General features: G+C 39.1%; 1 protein-coding gene across 1 annotated transcript in view; it reads right to left on the bottom strand.

Annotated features, from left to right (window-relative positions):
• The window catches only part of nr3c1 (nuclear receptor subfamily 3, group C, member 1 (glucocorticoid receptor)), a 37,046-nt gene that overhangs the window by 6,375 nt on the left and 14,228 nt on the right, over window positions 1–16,443 (bottom strand). Inside the window, 4 exon segments of the mRNA XM_028459723.1 lie at window positions 2,765–2,909; window positions 3,973–4,254; window positions 4,349–4,465; window positions 5,392–5,552. Coding sequence (XP_028315524.1) covers window positions 2,765–2,909; window positions 3,973–4,254; window positions 4,349–4,465; window positions 5,392–5,552 — 705 coding nt within the window.

Here is a 16,443-nt window from a genome sequence, read left to right on the forward strand (position 1 = left end):
TGAGTCAGGATCCCATGAGGTTTGGTTAAAGAAAGTAAGAAAAGGGGAAAAAGAAGCCTTTTAATCCTGAGCACCAAAGCTGTGCCAATGGCTCCCTTCACTTAGAGAGAACCTGGGACTACTGCAGACAGTGGACTCCTAGGGGACACCTCACACACAGCAGCCTGGATGAGCTCTATCCACACACTTCAGCACATATGACAGCACTCAAAATTTGACAGGCTTTGTAAAGATTTCACTTTAGCCGTTTTTCCAATGGGAACACAAGGCATCACTGGGAGGAGATGTGTTGTTCTTTTAAAGTGCTTCTCTACTTTTGGTGGCGTATCAAAGCTCACGGGTCAGATCTACTCACAGAAGAGCTGATACTAGTTGTAACCCATGTGAACTAGAAGCCCACTTCCTGTCATAGTTTTATTGTGACAGGCCCGCTCTGCCTTTAAGATCCTTTGCCCCTCCCCCTCACTCTTGATTACTCAGCTGCTGCTGCTGTGGCTGCTTTTGCTGTGGTGTCAGCATGGTTGGCTTTCTGATTAAAAATAATCGATTAAACAAACCATCCATCAAAAATAACTGGACGGATATCTTCTCCTATAACCCCAACATTTCCCCACTCATTGGTGAGTCGATCCACGTTGTATTTTTTATGCATTTTGCGTATTTGTGTCGTGCCGGACTCCATTGAAACTCCTGCTAAAATAAGCTAACATTAGCTCTGGAACACACATGGTCAGTCTGACCATTTGCACTTTTATTTTAAGAATCCTTTTACTTTCTAATTTATTACCAAAGCCGAATTGTTTATTAGACAGTATTATATTAAGATAATACTTCGCTTTTTGTAGTTTTGACCAGTTCTGACAATCTCTGTTGCTTTTTTTAAATAAATACCCAAACGGCTATGTGGTTTTGAATAGGCTTCGACCTGTTGAATGAATTGAATGAATTAGATAACCAATGAATTATTTAAAGAATATGTTGAAGACATGCATGTTTATGATATGGCTTAGCTTTACAGCTAATGATTTTGATTTAAAAGTGCACTTTACTTCTTTGTATATAATGAAGCTTCAAATTAAGTACATTAATATGGGTCTTTCTGCTGTGATTTATAGCATTTATTTTTAACTGTTTATTTATTTAACAATGAGCAATTGTTAAAGGGTGCTAAGGTAAATGTATTTTCTACTTTAAAAGGTACTTAAGATCATTTTATTTGCTTTTTGACTAATTGTTGTTGGCCTTGTTTTACAGGTCAGGTTTTATTTGTTGGTTCTGGATCACCTACCACTCTCAACCACTGGATGGCGAGCCACCACCCAACCACCGCTGCATCGCAGTAGGAATATCTTCAGACCTTTTTTTTTTTTTTTTTTTTAATCATCTTCAGACCTAATACTTGGATTATACCTCGCGGATTTTGTGTTGTATTTCTTTCCCCAATGTGAAAAAACTTTGCGGAACCCTTCGCATTCCAACTCTGCAAAATCAAACAAACACACACCAAAAACTTTGACTACTAAGTTCTGAAATAAGAAAATATTGTCTGTTTTGTAATTGTATTTTTTTTGTGTATTGCCTATATATAATTATTAATAGCAACTAAATAATATATATACAAACTCCAAATATCTTTAATGTATATACTAAAACTAATTTTTTTTGTCTGTCAATTAATCACACACCTTCGCTCAAAAGCCGTACCTATTTCTAGGGCCCTATAAAATCTGTGTTAACGGAATCGCGGACGGAATCACGGAATCGACCAATAAAAAAGGGTTAAACGCGGAAATGGACAAAATCGGCACGAAACGCCGTCACCGTGGGGCAACGTTTCTGTCCTGGCTGCATTAAACTCATCTTAAACCACTACAAACACTGTCTAAAAAGCAATGCAAATCATCACTGACTCCTAACTACAGAACCTCCAGTTTAACTTGGCTGTGCCTGTGAAGCTCTGCCCGTGTTTCGTGTAGCGCAGCGTTGCTCCGTGAGACCGTGATCAGCTTTAATCATCTTCACCTGCTCAGTGTTTGAACTGTTATGCCTGGCTAACAAGAATAACTGAGTCTGTGCTGTAATTTAGTTCTTTTTATTCCAGCCTTTGGTCCATGACTCCTAACTACACATTCACAGTCAGAAGCTACCTCAAGTCCAACCGTTTCAGTGGAAACTTCCGGTTTACAAAATAAAAGTCAGTTGGAGCAACGTTATTAGAATGTTACATTCTCATAACATCTCATCAAAGCTTCAGTAAAATGCATGTTGAAATAATGAATAAATAAACTAATGAAAACAAAGTTTATACTTAATTGTTTTTTTTTCTGTTTTTTTTTTTTTAAATTTAAGCAATGAAAAATGTAATATTTTGATCCATTGATCCCTGAGAGGAAATCAGGTGACATTAATGCTGTTCTCATACATCTTTATATGACATATAAATAATTAAAAAGGAGCAGTCAGAATAATACATGACACTACAACTTATATCTACCTTTTAATTGTATGTACTTTATTTTTTACATACATTTGTTTAATTATGAGTTTTTTTATTTATTAGTATTTATTTTGTTTCCTCACAGGAGTTAAAAACTAATATTTTCTTTAAAAAAATTATAAATAATTCTAAAAAACGGAATTAAAAAAATTACAGTGGAAAAAACGGAATTTGGAAAAAATAAAACGTATTTTATAGGGCGCTATATTTCTGTTTACCCTTTTTGTAGTCACTTCCTGAGCCCCTAGTGCGTTACATAGTACATACTCGTTGATGACGAGGTCAGGGGCAAAGCAGAGCATGTTGCCGTCGCACTGTTGGAAAGACCTCCATCCCAGACCAAAGGACATGAGGAAGAGCCAGGAACACTGCAGGAGAGTCATCTGGTCATCCAGGTGCAGGTTCCTGAAACCTGAATCGAGACAAACATGATGTGCATGAGGAGTGATGTAAACCATTTAAAACCAGCTCTTACAGCACCAATAGTTTTACATTTTTGTTGGAGTGGGACACAAAAAAATTTCATTTCCTCCAGTTTATACTGGATAATCTGCTCCATCTGAAGCTTTCGTTTGCAAAAAGTAACTTCTTTATTTAATTTCCCACATAATTACTCCATCACTACATTTTATCATATTCATGTGTAAAAGATGAGATAATATGGTAAAACTTTACTTGAAGTTTTATACATAAAACTGACATTACGCTGTCATTATCTGTCTAATGAATAAGCTGTCATTGTGTCGTTTGCTAAATTATCTTTGGAGCAATGTTGGCATTTTTTGGGTTATGTAGGGCTAGGGTAAGAAACATATCAGAATGTTAAAATATAATTTAAAGATTTATAACATGCCTCTCTTTAAACATTATGAATATTTTAGCAGACTAAATTAGGTTTCTTTACTACAATGTTTATACTTCATATGTTGTAGATAGTAGTTAGTTCACGAAGCTACTTCTTTTCTTATCTTGATAGCTGTGGATATATTCTTCATGGAAGAACTGACACTCCTTATCAAGTTCATTTGTTTGGGTATTCGCTGCTGCGATTGCCTCCGCATCAGCAAACGAAAACGCTGGCAAGTTGAGCAACGCTGTTGAAAAAATAAGAGCCATTTTCTCTTAGACCCGCAATAACAGGAAGTTACTCGGCATCAGGAGGCGGTACATCCGGTTGTCGTGAAAAAGGTCTATAATGACAGCCTAATGTCAACCTTTATGTATAAATTGTTACCCTTAATTTTTATAGCAGAGTTCATGCAGAAAATACACAACAGAGGAAATAAGACAACATGCAGCAGCACAGTTAAAAATATGAAATCTAACTGGTACATGTAAAAGCAAATACATATTGCAACACTACTGGTTTTTTTGTTTATTATTGATATAAACTATGACAAAAATTGTTAGTCGACAAAAGTAAAGTGACCCAAACATACAATGTGACGTGAAATCAGCAGAAGTGGGAGACTAACCTGGCAGAGCCTTGGCCCACTTCACAGCAGAGATGACCTGTCGCCCCCCCAGCCTGTTCAGGGTGGTCATGAGGCGGGTGGAGGTGTCTGGCAGGGTGCTGTCGTAGCCGGCGTAGATGGTGTCTGGCTCGATGGCCTTGAGCAGGGACAGCATGGTGGGAACCAGCTGAGGCATGCATTTGGGCACGAGAGAGCATGCCTCGATGGGTGGGGGGGGCAGCACCTCAGGCGCGTGGCTGGGCATCGTGCCCTTTAAACGATTCTGCTTCTTGGTTTTGCGAGCTTTATGAGGAACAGACAAAGTGATGAAGAGACAAAAGCTGATTAATTAACTTGAATAGTTTCATGTTGTCTTATGTGTGCAGCTGGGATGTACCCTCCAGATTCATGCCGGCCATCAGACACTTGCGAAATCTGCATGCTGGACAGTTCTTCCTCCTGATCTTGTCTATTATGCAATCGTTTCTCCCGGCACAGAGATAGTTATGCTGCCCTGAATCACAAAGAAATTAAAGATCCACTTGTTATTCCCAGGGCCGTCATAAACTCAGTGCCACATTCAAAGTTGGGTTCAACTATAATTGTAATTGCGTCATTTGTAACCAATTACAATTATGGCATAATTGTAATTGACAAAATCTCTTGCTGTTGTAATCCTAATTGAATTGTAATTTAGTTCAGTTAATTGACTTGTAATTGTAATTGTCATGGGAATTCTATAAAAACTGTCATTTACAATGTAATTAAATAGAAAATTAGAGTTCTATGACCTACACGTAAGTAGTAAACAATTACTAAATAAAATATGTTTCAGATCCACTTTTCCCACTACCTGCCAGTTCTCTTCAGGATCTTTTTACCATTCTTGAAAAATACAATAAATCTAGGGCTATACTGACAGACCCACCAAAAATAGTAATCTTCATTGATTAGGAAGCCCAACAAGGTAACCAAAAGATGAAAAACAAAATAGATGATGATAGATAATATCTTAGTGTATTTTACAGCTGATTTAAGACATGGGTCAAAACTGACAGCTAACACAATTGGAACGTTACGTTTTATGGGGTTATTCATTAAAGGCTCAATAACTGTGATTAATTGTAATTGAACTTTAGTAATTGACAGGATATTTGTAATTCATTTTCACAGGAAAATAATTATAATTTTAATTGAACTTTAGTAATTGAGAACGTAATTGTAATTGACTTTCACAGAAAAATAACTAATTTTAATCGTAATGGGAAAATATGTTGGTCACCGTTGTCATAATTGATTTGTAATTGAACATGGATAATTGCAGACGTAATTGTAATTGAAAAATGTAATTGACCCCAACCCTGGCCACATTTATTTCATCAGCATCTGTGACACACTGTGGATTGCAGAAACAACAACAAACATCTCCGTGTACTGCACCTTCCACTGCTCGTTTGAAGAAGACCTTGCAGCTGCCGCACGTGAGGACGCCGTAGTGACAGCCCGAAGCCTCATCCGAGCAAACCAGACAGATTTTATGAGCCCCGCTCTTCCCCTGGGTGGAAGACGTATTCGTACCTGCTTCTTGCCTGGAGGCCGAACTGCAAAAAAAGGAAAAAGGTTTTATGAACAAAGGTGCAACGAAGAAAGTGATTATGGAAAGATTTCAGAAGCGCATGATTACGCTACAGAGAACTCATTACAGTCAAACTTACACTTCTGCACAACAGCTTCAAGATTAAACACACTGCCTTTAGGACTTTATTCTCCCATTTCCCACTTTTTTGACTTTTAAGTCTAAAAAGTCAGTCAGTGGCGCTGTTTTTCGCTGTGCGCTCTTCTCCCCCTGTACTCAAGTCACTGCACACCCTGATAAGGTGAAACATTATACTGCACTAGAAGTTTGGACTTGGTTACAATTTAAGCCACACAGACTCATAATATTGCAGAAGAGACTCCCAGGAAGAATCTATCCAAAGCGACACTGGCCACGTTTACGTGGGATCTTTAATTCCTCTTTAAAGCGAAATAAAAGTTAATTCCTCTTTAACCTAACCTTGTAAACAGTAAATTCCTAATGCTAATTTCATTCCGAATTAAAAATGTATCAGAATTAAGTGGCTGGTTTATTTCGAATTAGATAATTCCTCTTTCTTGTAAACACTTAACTTGGTTAATTCCACTTTAAGTTAATTCGGGTCGTTTTACGCTTGCGCGATGACTCGCTGGTGACGACATAATCCAAGATGGCAGCGGCCCGGACTCCAGCCGAGACTTATTTAATAAGAGCCTTAAAAGACATATACATAATGAAAAGAGTGGATGGACGGAAGCATAAACTTGCGGACTTTCACACGGGCACACACTGACTTATTAAACACACAAACCTCGGTAAACACGGTAAACGGAAGAGGTTTTACCGGACGGCTGGCACTAGGACCCGGAGGTGGAGTAAATGCATATCCATACTGCGTGTATAGGCTGTAATATCACCAGTTTATCATTTTACCTGTTGTTAGAGCTACTATCTTTACCAGGGAGCAACTATTTATTCCTGGTGATTGTTTTCCAGAAGTTTACTGGGCTTTTTGCCGGTGATTAGTTCCTATCTCTCTTCCGCTTTGCAGTCCAAACTGAAATTGTGTTATTGTCGAGCTGCTGCTTCAAAACGACAATCAAAGGTGAAAACAGTTCTCGTGTGGTTTTGTGTGTTATAGCCAACAATAAAAGGTTTGTTGTGTTTTTCCTGATAAATGTGATACGTCACATTCTCCCCCTTCCAATCAGAGCCTTCCCAACTCCCAGAACTAAAGCAGAAGTAACTAAAGCTGAATAAACCGGTTTTCCAAGTAACCCTCAGTTCGGGAATTACGATTACCATGTAAACACAAAGCAGAACACTTTAATTCTGAATTATTTAATTCGAAAAAACTAATTCCGAATTAAAAAACATCGTGTCACGCTGTCACAGGGGTGGGGGAGTCACACAAGCACGCCAAATGATTGACCATCAGCATTTCTAATATTCACATTTACCAGTTCTAAATGGGACAAAATGTATTACATTTAATTATATTTACCCATGTCGTCCACTCCTTTTTCAGGGAGAGGGTGAGAGCAGCGTGGCGGAGCGGTTTAGCTGTGCTGAATGTGCACGCCTCGGCTGCTGCTGCTCGTTACAATGAAACTCTGACAGACGTCAGACTGATGCCTAACTATTTTAACACTGTGTATAACTTAAAGCCACAGTTTGATCAACTACAAAAGTAAATACAAGTGAAACATTGATGACGCACGCTGATCATTTCTGAATGCAGGAATGTAAGAAGTTAATAAAATCAGGCTTTCCACTCAAACAAACGTTAATGAGGGGAAAAAAGAGAGATTTTAACTGTGGCTCAGACAGAAAAATGTGTCCGATCTTCACATTGCACTAATCTGTTCTAATCAACCTGTTACATTGTTTATCAACAAAGGAATTTCAGTTACAATGACATTTACAAGCGTTAGGAAAACTCCATGTTCCGTGATTTCTAGACAGCCCAAAAATAATGGCATCATGGCCTCGTCCGCCTTCACTCACAGACTACAAACTTTTGGTCAGTTTACGCAGGGTGGGCGTGTCAGGAGCCTGAACCAGAGAAGACATGTAGAAAAGAAACGTGTAACTACAGGAGTGTAAAAAATGCTTGAGTCCAGACAGGAGAACAGAACCCTAAATGAATATACAAACCAACATTAGATGATTCAATGTGTGCTATTTTCCTTCAACTATGTCAGAAGTAGAATAAAGTTATTGTGCCTAAAGATCCCAAGATGTGAGATCACATCCTGATTTCAAACACAGCCCTTCTTCCTTTGACTGAACCACAAGCATTTCCTGATCTGGTCAACAGTGGCCAACAGTGCACTTCTTCAAAGTTACCACCAGAGGGGGTCAGATTTTGCTGCATCCATGCGCCAAAGGGCTACAGCTACTAGTCCCTTCTCATCTAGTAGCCACAACAGCAGCAGCAACGCCCACACTCATGATAAAAGCCTGAGACGTGCAACACCTGTGTGCGCTTGTCCCTGGGCACGCATCTGCTGATGTGCTGGCACAACAACTGTCCCAGCACATGCTAGGAGCAGATTTGAACCAAAGACAAAGTTAACACAGAGGGCCAACACAAGCAAATAAGCATGAGAGCAGGCCAGGCCTTAGGAGTCAGTGGGTGTGACAGGGTGAGGAAAACCTGGGTAAAGCACTGAAGCATTAAGTCCAGCAGCAAGAGAACACAGTCCAGCTATGGAGGCTTTTCTAAAGTCAGAAAGCACAGTGAGGTTTCTGTACCCGTCCACTGAGCACTTCTGATTGACAAGCATGAAAAAAAACATAATTCTTTAGGCCTGGGCAATATATTGAGATTCAACATATAAAGTTTTCTATTTTGGTGATATAGAAAAGTGTAGTATCAACTATATTGATATATTTTTATTTTATAGCTTAGGGATGCACTGGAATGAAAATTTGAGGCCGAAGCCAAATAAAATATAAATGCTTGGCTGAATACCGAATATCGAATGCGGTTGTTTTTCATAATTTTTTAGGTAGTGCATAAACAGCCTAGAGTACATTTTTAGTAGTGTTTTTTTTTTTTTTTTTTAATATTATGACATTTTTTAACTATTCCAGTAGCCTTTTCTTTTCAAAAAACGCACAATTAAGTTTTTCATTTATATTAGGCCTTCAAATATAACAAAACATGCATTCCAAAAAAAAAAGCTAAAGTGCATTAAAAGGGGAGTTATGATGAAAAAATCACTATTATGGTTTTGATAGTGATATACATCCCTTTAGCCTCATTCAGAGGGACAAAGTTGAAAACTTTATTTTTCCTCCCTCCATTGTTATTACACATTCTGTAAAAAGTCAGCTTTAAATGGGCGAGTTGAATTTTGCCCACGTTGGTAGGTGACGTCACCTAACGCCTCCTAGAATGTGAGCTCCTCCCTCTCCAACTATCTAACAGTTAAAATAAACATTGAGGTTTAATATAGAATATATATTATACTTTATTGCCATATATGTAAATGCAAACTGCACTACTGGACGCCCAAACTGCACTACTTTATCTGCTGCCGATTGTGTTGGGAGTCACTGCTTGGAGCCACGGACTCATTGTTTACACACATCAGCTGTTAGCACTCCATGCTAATGCTACACCAGCCTATGCAGCGAGACCCAGTGTAGTGTAAGGAGGAAACGATGGGGATGTTTACGGATTCGTGGCTCACAGCGCTAACAACGGACTCGGTTGTGGAATTGGACTGTTTCCAACTTTTACGCGGTGACTGACGACGGGGAGCGGTAAGGAGGAGCTGCTGCTGCTGGTTCTGCAGCAACGCCCACACACTTTTCCGACTCTAAATCACTGCACGTTGTTTGATCGCGTCATTGTGTCACACGCTACTATTCGGCCTTGCTTTTAACTCACAAAACCAATGGCCGAATATTTGGTGCACCTCTTGAAACTTCTCAGAACAGCATGAAAAGCACAGATTGATAACTAACAAAGTGTCACATATTGTGCAGCTGTTAATTAATAAATGTAGCTGTGTGGCATTTAACATCAGCAAATTTAACAAAGAATTGTCTTTCTAGTAAAACTTTATTGAGCTAAAAATATCGAGATTCATTGTATATGGACATTTTGAGAAAAAATATTGAGATGAGTTTTGGTCCATATCGCCCAGCCCTACTATTCTCCAACATTTCATTAAACCAATTTATTAGGAGAGTAAAACAATCAAATACTGCAGTGTTGCCAAAACAGCTGAGATTAATCATTCATTCATGTCTGTTTAATACTTTGTTTATATGTGTCAACATTTTCCCATAATATCCTAATCCATACAGTTGCAATACTTATACAAACAAATCATTAATTTATTATTATGGGGAGAGTTTAGAAACATTAAAACAAGTAAAACTGTTAAAAGCAACTACAATTTGCCTAATGCTGCACTTCAGTGATGTGAAACAGTGATTTGAGTCAGCGGCTTAGGGGGAAAAAGCTTGTGAAGCACTCACTTCTTTATGATGTGCCCTTTACCAAACAGGAGGCAGAAAGAGCAAAGCACAAAAAAGAAGTGATTTACCTCATCAGAACCAGCAGCAAGCTTCAAATATGAGCTGTGTTAATGGTGCTCCCCTGAGTCTGCCTGGTGAGTTAAGTTTGCCAAAACGTTTGCTTTAACAACTTTACAAGGTGCTGTTATGAAGATTGTTTTTGCTGTACCTTGTTCTAGCCAATAGGACGTCTCTTTACAACCAAGACCACAAATGTTAAGCATCAAGCCTTGCGGAGATTTTTACTTAAAGAGCCCATGTTAAGCTAAATCTACATTTCTGTGCTTTAAACATCATAAAAAGTGCTATTAGGGCTTCATACAGTGTTTTTTTCATTGATTCCCTCAATCGTTAGTTAGAGGGTGATTTGCTCCTTTCTTATTGCAGGGTGAACCCAAACACCTCACTCCAATTTGATGACGTGTTGCCACTTTGATGACAAATTTGAAGCGGCACTGAGCTGGAGAAGCCGCGCCTCCAGGAAGCTCTCTGCTGTGATTGACATGTAAACAGACGAAGGTGAGCATTTCAGCGTCCTTCGGGCAGTGCTATGTATGTATTTCCTACAGTCTATGTAGAGTTTAGATTCTTGGTCGGAACCAGATTTTTGCGCGTATGAAATAGGGTTCACAATAAGGTCAGTTATCATCAATATATAACGCAATATCGGCCTAATAATCAGATATTATGTTAGCTTCAGTTTTTGCATGTATTTAAAATGATGCTAAAACAAATCTCCATTATGTTCAAAAGCTTGATTAACAATATGCCAATTATTGCCGTTCCCTATACCGTATTTTTCGGACTATAAGGCGCACTTAAAATCCTTTAATTTTCTCAAAAATCAACAGTGCGCCTTATAATCAGGTGTGCCTTATATATGAAATTAACTACTGTGCTTCAACATACTAAACTGAAAAAGTGAGTGTATTGTTCTGTATTTTATGTGTTAAACCTGAACAATGTTGAGAGTTATTATAAATGAGTTGAATAAAGTTTGACTTATCTGACTTTTATTTTGCTTAATGCGTCTTAATAATAATAATAATAATAACAAACCGGTGCGCCTGATAATCCGGTGCGCCTTATGTATGAAAAATACAGTAAGTAATTTCCATTAGTCGTCGAATTTTTGAAGCAGTCGTACTAGACCTACAATTACAGACATTTTCTTTTCAATACCTAAGCTCTTAGGATCAAACAAAATGTGGCACCTGTCCCTTACCGTCTGCCTCTCACCTAAAGTTCTCTCTGCATGATGACACCATCTCTCCCACCAAGCAAACACTGCACTCTGCCGCTATGAGCCTTACTCATAGGTTTTGCAGAGACAACATAGCAAAGGAAAGACACAGATAGCAAGTGTCTGTGTCCGGGCTTACTTAGTTACTAATGGTTCTAGTGTGACTAATCTCCCGACTGGCATCTATAACAGTGGCATAAGGTACAATAGGAAAAGTTTCTCAAACTGATGCTGGAAGCCAGACTGTGAGGTCCGAGCCCGAAACAAGCCAGGCTACAGATCTCACTCACACGTGCTGTCCCTTATAAAAGAAACAACTAAAAGTGATGAAACATCACTAAAGCAGATATGTTACATGTTGATATTATGACTTATTGAGGAAAAAATCTAGATAACGACAGAACGCCTATACTTCTAGAAAGAAAATATTGAGATGATATGGGTTCATATTAGAGCTGGAATTGGGCTTCAAAGTCCAAAACCTGAATGAAGCCATTTTTTTAAGCCCAAACCCATTACAGCCAGACACTATTAAAACCGCGCACACAGCTCAAGAACGAGTCGTTAATAATCGAAACACATCACCTGACCAATCATTTACCGCACAGAACCCATATCCGATCTGAGCCTATGTAAAATATAGAAATGAATACTGGACCTGACCTGAAAGGACAAATATCTTCAGCTCTAGTTCATATCACCCAGCACTAACTGAGTAAAACTCAAATAATTACAGACATGTACACTACATGGTTAATGGTATACTATTTGGTTTGATCAATGAAGAACAGGTTTATATAACACCTTTTATAATATCAGTTAGGTGAGACTCATTCCAGACTAGATACTGACTCACAGCCCCAAAAACAAAAAAAACTCAACGTTCTTGGCACTGCTAAGTCAGAAGGCTGGAATTCATTATGGAAAGTCGATTTCCAATTGCCCGTGGCCGCATTATGGTGCATCAAATCAACAAATAATTCCTCCAGTCCTGGTATGCATTTTGGCTGTTATGCCAACATAAAACAATAAATCAGGATGCTGTTTGTTGAACTCTGCATCACTCAGCACACAAGAAAATATTGACAATCAAATCAAGCTACAAAAAAAAAAGGCATGATGACTGGCAAAGTGGCTGAATGAGGTCATTACTCGAGAGCGATGATGTCAGGGGGTCTAGAAATACCAGTTTGTCCTTTGACAGGCCAATTGGGAAGATGTAAACAAGTAAGCTTTAGGGGAAACTTAAGCTTTAAGCCACTGCTTTCAATCCAATTACTACAGCAACTTTACATTTTAACAAGTCAGCATAAAATGAAGTCACTCGTTCTGAGAAATCACGTGTTCAGCTGATATTAACCTACAACCATTAGGGGTGTGAAAAAAAAAATTGATTTCAGAATATATCGCGATTATATCGTATTGTGACCCACGTATCGCGATACATATCGTATTGCAACATCCTTGCCAATACTCACCCCTAACAACCATCCTTCAAAACCCACACTAAAATGTATTCTTTTTGAAACCATTACTGAAGAAAGTGCTCACTATTAGGAGGAAGCTCTCACTTTTCTATGGAGTTTACTGCCGGTTAGAGCTCCACCACAATACACAGGCAGAGGTGGGCCTCCACCTGGACAACAGCAGGGGCTGAGAAATTGATCAGCTTACAAGTCAAGGGGGATGATCAATCAGCCTGGATTTTAATGAGTGAAGCCACAGTCACACACTTACGATAATGCTGGTGTCCCGATGCCCTACTTAACCATTCATAATCCTCTTTGAGCCCCGTGTGTCACGAGTGGCTTGGCTGGACTGTGTTCTATATCCTCCTGCCTCTTTTTTGTCCTCTGCAATCACCTCAATTCCTATAGGAGATTCTTCCTATACCTTTAGTACACACATCGTTTATCAGAATAACACTTTGTGGGTTTATAAACACACTGTAATTGAAATTTAGAGATTTCCAAATGTACATAAATTCTCATTCTGCGTTAGAATTTTTTTATCTTATTATCAACATGATTCCCTGTAATTAACTTGCAATTAATTGTTTTATTGTTTTATATAAATGTCATGTTGAAAAGTGTAATGCTACACTCCTTAGTGTTTATGATTTCAGATACCTTTGTTTCTTCTTTGGTGATCTCTGTATGCAATGTTTTGGTGGTTTTGTTAATGCTCCCATGGCTAAGCAGCAAGCCCTGTAAATACCACCCTTGGTAAATACAGTTATATTTTTAGGGAGGTTATATATGAAGGACCTACATATTTGAGTTTTTTGTTACCATGTAATTGCTTCCCGTCAATAAAATTGATACTTGAGTGAGTTACATTTTTGTAATCTGTTTGTTACTAAAAAAAAAAAAACAACATAGAACCATAATGTACAGACCAGCTTTAAGCTGGCATTAATCAACCCACCAAACTTCACATTCTTAAACTATTTTTTTTTAAATTATTTTTTAAACCCAACAACAACACTCAATATACATGTCTATCGAAACTGTTTGGAGAAAAGTGGAAATACAAAAGGAAATGCTTCATATCCTGAGGAGAGGCTTGCCAAATAAAGAAGGGGAACTGGTCTGCACGCTCCCAGTCCTTCTCACATTCAAACCAAACACGATGTCTGAGGGAAAGGAAGGATGAGGATTTTACTGAGCAAGAGGTCTCTAAAAATATCTGCCTTGTGTGCATATCTTTACAGATAGTCACACAGGCATCAGCTTCACTCCCAGGCAACGCTGTCACCGTGAATTATACAACAAAGAGCCAAATGGAGCAGTCTTACATCACCATCAAGTGTTTTAGGGCAATCATGTCAGTTGATTTTATAGACCATTTGCAAGATGCTATGATAATCTGGACTGTTCCACAGTGTCATTGTCTGCAAGTGACAATGCCCTCTCCTTTCTGTGGTATCGACAAACCTGTTTCACCAACAATGACACTTTGCAGCTCAACTAAGCAAGTCCTGCTTGGCTGCAAACATTAGAGAACGAAACTGAAGGAAACTCATTTCTCCGAAAAAAAACACCCCTGAAGGATTTTACAGTAGTTTCCACAATAAGGGCTGTGTAGAAAGGACATGCCTCCTCGTCCTGTTAAATGATTGAGAGGCTGTTGCCACAGTGCACATAACTGTAATAATTTTAGCTGGGTACTGTCAAAGGTGGGAGGCACCAACTTGCAAAGCTCGACTCTGCTGACTCAACAACTGCTGGACACAAGTAGGAAAAGTGACGCACTTAGTGCATACTTTAGCTGTTAATACTTTGAACCCCCAGTACAGAAGAATTTCTGCCAAAAAACAACACTAACTCAATGTAGAAAAATAAAATAAAGAAATAACGTGAAAGTAAGTGGAATGGCAGGCATTTGATCTGGTGCAATCTCTCTGCGCCAGATGTGGGGAGGCGAAAGAGAAAGTAGGTCAGAAAAGTGAGTGCTCTGTGGTCCGCCTTCCTGCCTTCCACAGCGCCGATGACACACCCACATGCACATACCGCAACACTCATGCATAATACACAATGCTAATAGACATCGTCACATTTGCACACATGCAGGATAATAGTCAGTGATTTACAGCAGCTGAAAGCCTGTGTTGAAACTCAAGGTCCCGTAGTGGGAGGAAGCAAAACAGGGGAAAGGCAAGAAAGGGAGAGGTGAGGGGCAGGCCACAGCAGGACTGTGCAGGAATAGTTCAATAATGAATACAACACTACAAACATTTTACAGTAATAGAGTGGTTTAATGAAATAGAGTTATATCCACATTTCTCATATCACCGACTAGTGCTGCACAATTCACGATTACAAATTTGGCCTCCACGACTAAATTAACTTGATCTTCGGCGATTTTTACATTTAAAATGCGGGCTCTGCTGCATATATAATGAGGCACCTTCTCAACCCCAGTAGTCAGCCAACACATGATTAAGGCTTCATTAAGCTACCTTAATAACAAGCAAGCGACACTTCGGCAGCTTCGAGTCACTTGGTAAGCTAGACTGATGAGACGGAGTCATGTCGAGCGACCAACCTGTCGCGCTGCTTTTTTTTTTTTTACTGGTCGTTATTAAAGCTGATATCCGGCGGATGAAAAGAGACAAAAATCAAAAGCAAATGTTTCGATGTCCCTCCCTAAACAGCTCCACTTTCTCACCCTGCCTCTGCCAATCTACCAGAAGCCACGCCTCTACTTTTGTGTACACGCATCGTGGAACATGACGTTTAACACACCAACACACGTGTAGTATTGTTTTTCACTAATAAAACACTTATGGTAGTTCGATTACAACATGTTTATTACTAGTCCATGAGAAATGTCGCCAAATCAGGGTCCATTCGCAATCCTTGTAAAAGCCGCAAGTGCCACCACCTTTGAAAAGCAGCTCAGAGGTAAATTCTGTTGCAGCCACGAAGATGTTTATCTGCAAACTTTGTACCCAGACTTTCCTTTTCTTTTTCAGTAGAAGCTTTAAGGTTTGGAGCACTCCTCCATGATGCTATGCTGCTCAGAGTGATACCTGTTTGCTGTTGTGACGTGCGGCCTTGTTTTCATACACAGTTTACACACGCGCATTCACTTTGATTGACAGTCTCCGCTACAAGTAGTCGAAGCCTATTGGCTGGGCAATTGCTGCGCAATTTGCAATTTGTATAGGGGTCTATAGGACGAAGGCAGGACTTACTGTACATACATTGACGTATATAAATGGCCACTGGCAGTAGACCATAGTAAAAGAGTAGTTAGGTATTTTTTTTGCATTTCAAAACAATGATACATAAACATAGATTTCTCAGAAACTCCGGATATCAGCTTAAAGAAAAAGAAACATGTTGACATGCTCTGCGTTCAGAATGGTCTGTTAACCATAAGCTCCCTCTCTCTGCTTCAGCTGTCAGCTGAGATAATATCATACAAGATGGATATCATACCAGACACAAGCCCGATGGAACGAAACGGGTTTGGACACATATGTAGTCATGTCAGTTGTGCACACGCTGGTTGTTCTTGTGTTGCCACTTGGGGCACACCACAACATGGATGACTCTCAGCAACCAGTTGATGTGATAATACTCTGTTAACTTGGAATGTGGAAGTGAGTGGGAGTCGAGAGAAAACTGGA

This window comes from Gouania willdenowi, chromosome 10, assembly GCF_900634775.1.
Source record: "Gouania willdenowi chromosome 10, fGouWil2.1, whole genome shotgun sequence".
Taxonomy (NCBI): Eukaryota; Metazoa; Chordata; class Actinopteri; order Blenniiformes; family Gobiesocidae; genus Gouania; species Gouania willdenowi.